Source organism: Pseudochaenichthys georgianus, chromosome 19 (assembly GCF_902827115.2).
Source record: "Pseudochaenichthys georgianus chromosome 19, fPseGeo1.2, whole genome shotgun sequence".
In the NCBI taxonomy this organism is placed as follows: Eukaryota; Metazoa; Chordata; class Actinopteri; order Perciformes; family Channichthyidae; genus Pseudochaenichthys; species Pseudochaenichthys georgianus.
This window is the reverse complement of record NC_047521.1, coordinates 10,363,519-10,371,776: the sequence shown is the minus strand read 5'-3', so window position 1 is coordinate 10,371,776 and position 8,258 is coordinate 10,363,519. Positions and strand designations below refer to the sequence as shown.

Here is an 8,258-nt window from a genome sequence, read left to right as displayed (position 1 = left end):
GACAGACGTGCAATAGATGTCGTGTGTAAATCAAAGAGATAATACATTTTACAGCATATAGACCGAATGTTGGGAAATGCATGTGTCTGTATTAAGAAGATGAATCCACGAGGATGTCAGCTACAATCCTGTGGAAGCCATCAGGGAAGCAGCATGACGAGACCCAAGGCAGGACCGCAGAGACGGGTTCAGCCGCGACCCGAAGGTCACGACTTAATCCAGAACTCAGGATAGAGGATTCAGGGCACAGGACCACAGCAAGAGGATCAGCCTCGACTCCGGATCCCGGCGTAGATATAGACACAAAACAAGAAAAAAGATTTGGCTGGGTTAATCGGAACAAGAGAATACACAGACACAGACAGAGAGGGAAAAGGTCATTGGATAAAAGTTATTCTTGATAACCCTCTAGAAAGATCTCATGAACTTCCCCACTCAATCAAGACCCGAGCAGTTCTATTAGATATAGGATAAGAAACAGAGATAGGGAGCACAACAACCCATCTCTTCGTCAGATGCACTCCCCCCGCTTATCTAAGCGACTCTGTACCCCGTTACCCTCTACAAGGCCATAGACCAGCAGAGGGAAAATGGGGGGTGTGTAAGGGTAAGGGTTTTTAAGAATAAACCGCAAGGGTCTAAAGGAAAAAAAGTTGAAATATAAGGTACTATATTTTAAGTAATCCTATCTACTATTCCTATATTCGAATAATGTATAAACTATTTTAAAAATACTTTATGAAATCCTATGTTATGTTAAATATTAAAATAAAGAACTAAATGAATAAATAAATTACTAAATAAATGAATAAATAGATAAAAAAAAAACAGGGTCTGGGCCGACCTCACATGGAGGGGCAAAGTATTCCAGAGCCTAGGGCCAGCCGCTGCGTCTCTTAGCTCATTGTTTAGGTTTTGTAGCCAATAAACCCTGCTCTCATCATTCTTGTTTTCAGCCAACTACCTGCCTATCACCAATCGACAGTCAGGCAAAGTAGGCTACTACCTTGTGAACACAGGTGAGCTTTAACTGCTAAAGAGCTCATTCCCTCAGAGACCAAAACTGAGAGTGAAAAAAGTACTTGCATTAAAAATTGCGTATCCAAATGAATGCTGCTCTTAAGTTGCCAAAAACAAATACATATTCATATACATATAATATCGCAGCCAAAACATGTACTCTCCGTAGCACACATACGGACAGTATCCTGTCATTTTTTAAACTTAGTTGATGGTAACCGTTGCAGAATAACAGAAGGCTCCTTTACACCAGAGGATACTCTTTTGTTAGGTGTTGTTGATGCAAATGATAATAGATAGGACTTCAAAAGAGTTTCATTTGACCTAATCAGTTTTACAACTGATCACAGAGTGTTGTCACACGTCTTTTTTTATAGAAGAGAATGATGTTGTAAACCTCATCTTACAATATCATTTTATAATGAAGTGTTTATCCCTACAATGTCCATCATTTTGAATTGCAATGGACAACCAGTTGGCTACGGCCAAGATGTACCGTGACATATTATTATGGAAGCTTCGCTGTGCCTCAAATGAATGGGTGTGTCAAAGCATCTTTTTTTCTTTCTTTTAAAGCAGTGACATTGACGAAGGCAACATATATTCCTCATCATTTATTTGTTTATCTTCCAAGATGACTGGCCTCTGAATGCCCATGCTGCTCCGGCAAAAAAGCAGTGTGATGCTAATGAACCTATAATCACATATTTTCCTTTCACAAGCCTTGTTTATTCCCCCTCAAGAGGGCAGTGTTTGAATAAAAGAGCCTCCATCTGTCAGCACTCATCACTGCAATGAGATGCATGCCAAGAACTTTGAGGAGAGCGTACATGCAGTCCTCAGTCCATAATAGTCAAACCAGATACAAGGATAATGTGTGATGTAAATGACACACATGGATAAATGTGTACAATACATGACACTGTCTAATTGCAGGATTTAAGAGCTGATGAAGATCTGAAAAGTGGAGCTGTAATGATAGATAATTAACGTGAGGGATTAATGATTCACTTGTGTTCTGCCCTGTATCAGGAACAGAGCAGGGAGGAGTGTGAGCGCATGAGACAGCAGTCCAAAAATAAACCACCTCACAAACACCCTAAATGCTTTTCAAACACGTAATGCTCCGGAAATCATTAAGGATGAGGGGGAGAAGAAGCTTCGTAAACTTAAGTCCAACAACAACAAGAACACGGTTAGATGCACTTCCGCTGCCTCCAAAAATAAATGTGCTCCTCTTCTCTTTTTCCACTGTCTTTATAAACTTCTGTTACATTTTCTCTGATCTCACCTCAAATTTCCCTCTTGATTATTATTTTACATCTCCATTTTCCTTCTGGATTTTCTTCATCTTATCTTCTGTCCTTTCTTTTCCTCCACACTCCCTCTCTTCTTGTTCTCTCCTCCTCTGATCTCTAACCTTTCTCTTGTTGTATCACTTCTCATCTCCTCACCTCTTTAGCTCCCGGCTCATTTTCCTCTGTTTTCTATCATCTCTCTTTTCCCCGTCTACTTTTTTAAGTCTTTTTATTTTCTCCTCTCAACTCACCTTACCCCTCTCTTTTTCTTACTCTATACTTCTCCCTCCTTTCACCATTCTTATCCTCACTTTTGTGCTCTATTTCCTACATTCTCCCCAGGCTCTTCTCTTTTTCCACTTTCTTCTCTTTTTCAAAAAATTTCCCGTCTGTTTCTCCTTCCTTCCTCAACTCCTCTATTTCACTTTATCATTGTATTTCCTTCCATCACTTTTCTCTCTCCCCTATTGTATCCCCTCGTCTTGTTCCCTGTCCTCCTAGTTTCTCAATGAGTCTCACTCCAGCTTCAGCCCCTCCCACTCCGTGTAAGGCTTAATTGTCATCTTTGACGAGAACTCGCTAAGGCTTAAATACCGCGTGCGCCTCGTGCATTGACAGTAGAACTGACCGACTTATCCGAGAGGGCATCATCTCGCTCTTTTTCGTGCGTGACATTTTTATCCTCCTCGTGCTTCTTCACTTTTGCCGCCGAGCCTCCAGCATGCAGGTGTCTCTGGCCCTCCTCGTCTCCAGCCTCGCGCTGCTGCTTCTGCAGGGATGCTGCACCGCCGTGAAGGGATGGAAGGTACTAAAGAACGATGGCACGGAGATTTTACCGGAGTACAGAGAAAACAGTCGGACCCCTCTCGAGACTATATTACAGACGGCCAACGGCAACAATAACAATAACAACAACAACACCCTAAATAACAGGGCGAAGAGCGGCGGGAGGAGCGCGGACACTGTCTCCTACAGTAAGTAGGCCTACTACTTTCACTCTATTAGTATGGGAAAACTGTGTTACAGGTGGCACGTCTGAGGTACTTAAATGTCTTTTTCCAGGTCAATCTTAAAAGGGTACTTTTGTGAGGTTTCATTTAAGGCATGGCGCGTAAAAGTGAGTGAGTTAACATACAAATAAATAAACATAATGTATTTTTTTTTTTTTAAACGTTAGTTCAATCCGTATAGCATTACAGAGACTATAATACCTATATCCAAGGGGGCCGACAGCATGACAATATCTTATTTAATATCCAGACAGCCGAGACACACTACCTTTTTATAATAAATTGATATATACTATTTATTTATTTTTTAAATCATAAACATCTTTAGTTTTTCAATTTAAATAGTGTAGGATCTCTTTGTTTAAACATGTATATTTCCTTTTTCGGAATAAATAATTAGATTTTGGTGGGAATTGTGCACTCAGACTGTCCCGTTGACCTTACAAAGAAGTTCAGAGAAGCTGCATTTTATACCTAAAAACTGTAAGATTAATTTCACAGGTAGTTTTGTTATAAATGATTAAATGTTTGAATAAGACTTGATCCGCTGTTTTGACTTTAAAAAAAAATGTAATCTTGGAAATGTACTTACTACTGTTGTAATCGGTGGATCTGACTTTAAAAAAAGGTATTACAACCCGTCTTTCCATTTCACTTCTTCCTCACACTGCCTCCCTGATCACGAGCAGCTCTCCTGTGTGGGAAGTGTTTTCTTGCTTAATCCACTGCCAGAGTCTACGGGTGCTGATTGAGAGCGGCACAGACACATTCTTGTGGTTTCTTCCCCTACACAATCTCAAGTGGAGCATTTAGAGAGACATCAGGGCTACATTTTCACATTGTCTTCCAGGTTGTTTCCTTCTCTCTTTATACTATTAGTCAAACTCTGCTTACCATTTGATTGCAACAACATGTCTCTGAAAACCCTGCAGTTTGTCTTTCAGGGGATGTAGTCTTTTGGGGTGTATTGAGAAATTGCTTTTTAAACGCAACACTGCCTTTTGAGAATGATTCCCACCTGTGGCCAGTAAAGGTTGTATGTTCTGATCGAGCGGTGCATGTACAATAATCTCACACTCATGCATTCAAGATGGGTGGTGCAATGTTCTCAAAGATTTAATCACGGGCACTGGAGAAGAAGATGATTTGTTGGATTAAAAGAATAACGGCTGACAAAATGGGGATTAGCAAATCATGATACGTTGTTTGAGTATATTATTAGGCTGTCCTTAAGAAAATCTTTGATGGCTAACACTCGTACTCGTAACTAATCAACTAGTTTATTTCACAAAGATTACTGCAAAATCACCAAATGTTTAAATTCAGTATAAAAATAGCTTTAAAATTAAAAACATTTTTTTTTACAACCAATCCACACAATGACCCGCAGTCTCCAAAATATAGCTGTAAAAGTGCATCCCCTTGTTTTCATCTGGATAAGCACCAGATGCGTTGTTGTTCACTCGGACACCAAAATCTCCTGGATTATTTTCGTAATTCATCACTCAGTGTTTGTCCCAGGATGTCCTGCTCGTGGTCCCCGTGTGTCCCACAGCAGGGACTTTGGACCACTGCCTGGCCTCCCTACACTCCTCTCCCAGGACTGCTCTCTTACCGCCGAGAGAGAGCAACAGTGCACGCAACTGTACAGTAGTCCAGTGTGCAGGTCTCCATCATTAGTAATGATTTGTTCAGGTTTACAGTGGAGAGGAGAACAGGAAATGTAGGGAAAAGGCACAGAGAGACCGAACAAGACAACCTGACTTTCTGGGTTACGGTGGTAATTGGTGCGAACTGCTGCCCAGTGTAGTCATTGTATACTACTGTGGTCCCTTCAGTGGCGGCCACAGAATAACATCAGATCAGGTTCTGGTGCAGAGGAAAAAAAAGAGTCACCTCACATAAATCCTTTGTTCAGCCCTTTTTTTGCAAAGAAAGCCACAGAGAAAAACAGATCCCTCTTGGAGTGTATCATTTCTAAACCGACAGTTCCTCTGCCCCGTCTTTACACACTGCTTGTAAAAAACAAAAAACTTGCGGGACAATAACTCATGCATACGGCTGTTAAAAGGCTGCGCCCGAAACATGGGATTACAGTCGGGAGTGTGTTTTCTCAAATCAGTCTGGCAGATGTCCAGTTTGTCCAAAACCGTACACTTACTTTAAAATAACCAGACAGCTATTTACTCCTCCATCACCACATACATTTCCTGAGGGCCAACGCTGAATGCCAGCTTTCCTTCCAGCCCAAACCTACATTAAGTTTGATTGAGCTGTTTAATGGCCTCTGGTCTGGATATGCTATCAGCTGATTGCTGCCAGCTGGATCTCCTTGTCAAAACCCGTCATCGGCTAATGATCAGACCATGACTACATTTGGGAAACGCTGATATGATCTCTCAAATCTTTTCTTTAAATGTACAAATTGTTACATTAAGTTGGATATATAAAAGTGCATTTTTCGGCTGCACTTTTGTGTCTCCTAAAATGTCAGGATTGAACTGCAGTTTGACTTACACAAAACAGAATGGGTGACCGAATGTTGACAGAATCGGAGAGATCACACATATTGGAGTCGGACACAGCTGCAGCATTATGGCGGTCAACCTGCAGAATGTCATTTACAGTGTGCAGAACTTCAAAGTCTGTGTTTTGGGCTGAAGCCACGAGTGTAACTGTGATATTCTGCTCTTCCATTCCAGGTGCCTCGGAGTTGAGCTGCAGGGAGTTGCGCTCCACCCGTTACATTACGGACGGATCTTGCCGCAGTGCCAAGCCCGTAAAGGAGCTGGTGTGTTCGGGCCAGTGCATGCCCGCACACCTCTTGCCCAACTCCATCGGCCGTGGGAAGTGGTGGAGGGGCAGCACCACGGACTACCGCTGCATCCCGGCCCACTCCAGGACTAGGAGGGTGCAGCTGCACTGTCCCAACGGCAACACTCGGACTTACAAAATCCGCGTGGTTACCTCCTGCAAGTGCAAGCGCTTCAGGCCCCACCACAACCAATCAGAGCTCAAAGAGGTGCCAAAACGCAACAAGAAGCACAGTCGCTTGTCTGAAGTCCGGAACAAGAACAACACGCCGACACTGATGGGAAACTCGTACTGATGCTCTTCCAAAGGACAAACACCAAAGCACACACACACACGTTACACAACACACCATTCAACAACGTCTCCTTCAACTAGGGAGGAGAAATATCAAAGAGAGCGAATTCATAAGCTAATTTTTGGACTGGTTTTTTAAGTCATCAGTCTTCATTTTTTCAGCGTATTTGTGAACTCGGCTGCTTATTTGCATGACAAAGTGAGTCACTGCCAGGGGGCTTGCCACAGATGTAGCACTATGTTGGATAAAAAGTATCTAATCGCCCCAACAGCTCAAGCCTCTTTTGGTTTGTGTCCTGCACACAAACAGATTTCATTTAATGAGAAGTCCTCCCCGAAGGCTTCCAGCCCATCTGTACAAACATCCAGCGGATGCAGAGCAATGTTTTTTAAAGCTGAAAAGGTGTATCTTCGCCCCAAAGTGGTTGTAATCCATCTCCTTTTTGGCTGTGCGTGTGTGGAGGAGATGGTGGCAGCTCTTGGGGCTCTGATGTTGACAGGTTTCTGTGCAGCGGTGCAGGCAGCTCACTAAAGGCCTCACTCATCGGGATAGCCGCACAGCACTCTTCCAGGCCTGTCAGTCACAGTAACCTTCCCCACAGCCAGATGCAGAGTGAGGAGAGACAGAGAAATTAAGCAGTTTTGACACTACGGGGGCATTCCTGTGACTCCTTAATTACTAAATGAGCCTATTCCTGTGTTGTTTCGAGTTATAAAAAGCCATTTCCTCCAGCCAGTTCCTGTTTGCTGGAAACACACACAGAAAAAATAAGTGCACATGTGTGTGTGTAGGAGGCATCAGAAAGTGGAGCATGGTTGCGTTGTTACCTAAGGGCAGAGCTCTTCTCCAGCACGCCCACACACACCGGAATTATTTTGTAACGGGCCAAATAGAGCAGCGATCAAGCATCCACAGCCAAAATCCATCCGTTTGTCCGCTCCCTGTAAATAGCTCCAACAGGAAAGATAGGAATACACATAACATAATGAGAACAATAATTCTGATCAAATCTGACCCCCGGTCTGTCACAACCTCCTTCTTCAGCAAAGGGGACTGTACTCCATGAAGAATATTCACAATGTTTCCACATATAGTCATTCCGCTTCTATTGCTTCCTGATTTTTGTATGGTTGTCTTAACTGTACCGACAATGTTTGCTTCTTTTCCCGATTGTATGTTATGGAATAGCAACTGGAAGGGGTTCGTGGTGTAAGCTGAGAGCTGTGATTGTACATATCGTACCTGTGTGGTCCGCTGCAGTGGGTGGGCGGGGTGGGGGGCTGGTTTCTACAGACACTAAAGAAGGACTGTTACAAAGAATGAACTGCATATTTATTTTTTATTTCACATTTAAATTATTTATGCAACCTTTTGTAGTAAATGATAGCCATTATTGTCATATAGTGTGATAGAGACTTTGAAAATGAAATAATGTACAGAACATGAATAAAGTAAAGGCAGATATATTTGAAAAAGCTGGCTTATTTGTTATTTTTCCATCTGAATCCCCAACCAACTGGATATAACACACTACTATGTGGTTGTAAACAGATATAAGTGTATTCAATGTATTTGTACTTTGAAGCACCCATGTGATTGACTTAAGTTATGTGCAAATTTGAGGTACTTGTACTTTACTTACGTTTTTTTTAATATATGCTACTTTATACTTCTTCTAAAACAATTGCTGTATGTTTTATTTTGCAGGGTTAGAAACATAAAACTAAATATAATCCACCAATAAATTATCTATTATTATGGATTAAGCTATTGAAGAAATAGAAAAAAGAATAGTAAAGAAAGTAATAAAAAACAAGCTCC

The 8,258-nt window shown here is 41.9% G+C and overlaps 1 protein-coding gene across 1 annotated transcript; it reads left to right on the top strand.

Moving 5' to 3' along the window:
• The first annotated feature begins 2,795 nt into the window (after window positions 1–2,795).
• On the top strand, window positions 2,796–7,695 carry sost (sclerostin). The gene is made up of 2 exons (XM_034107722.1): window positions 2,796–3,292; window positions 6,031–7,695. The coding sequence occupies exons 1-2, from the start codon at window positions 3,040–3,042 to the stop codon at window positions 6,435–6,437; spliced, it is 660 nt and encodes a 219-aa protein (XP_033963613.1). The 5' UTR covers window positions 2,796–3,039; the 3' UTR covers window positions 6,438–7,695.
• The last annotated feature ends 563 nt before the right edge of the window (window positions 7,696–8,258 follow it).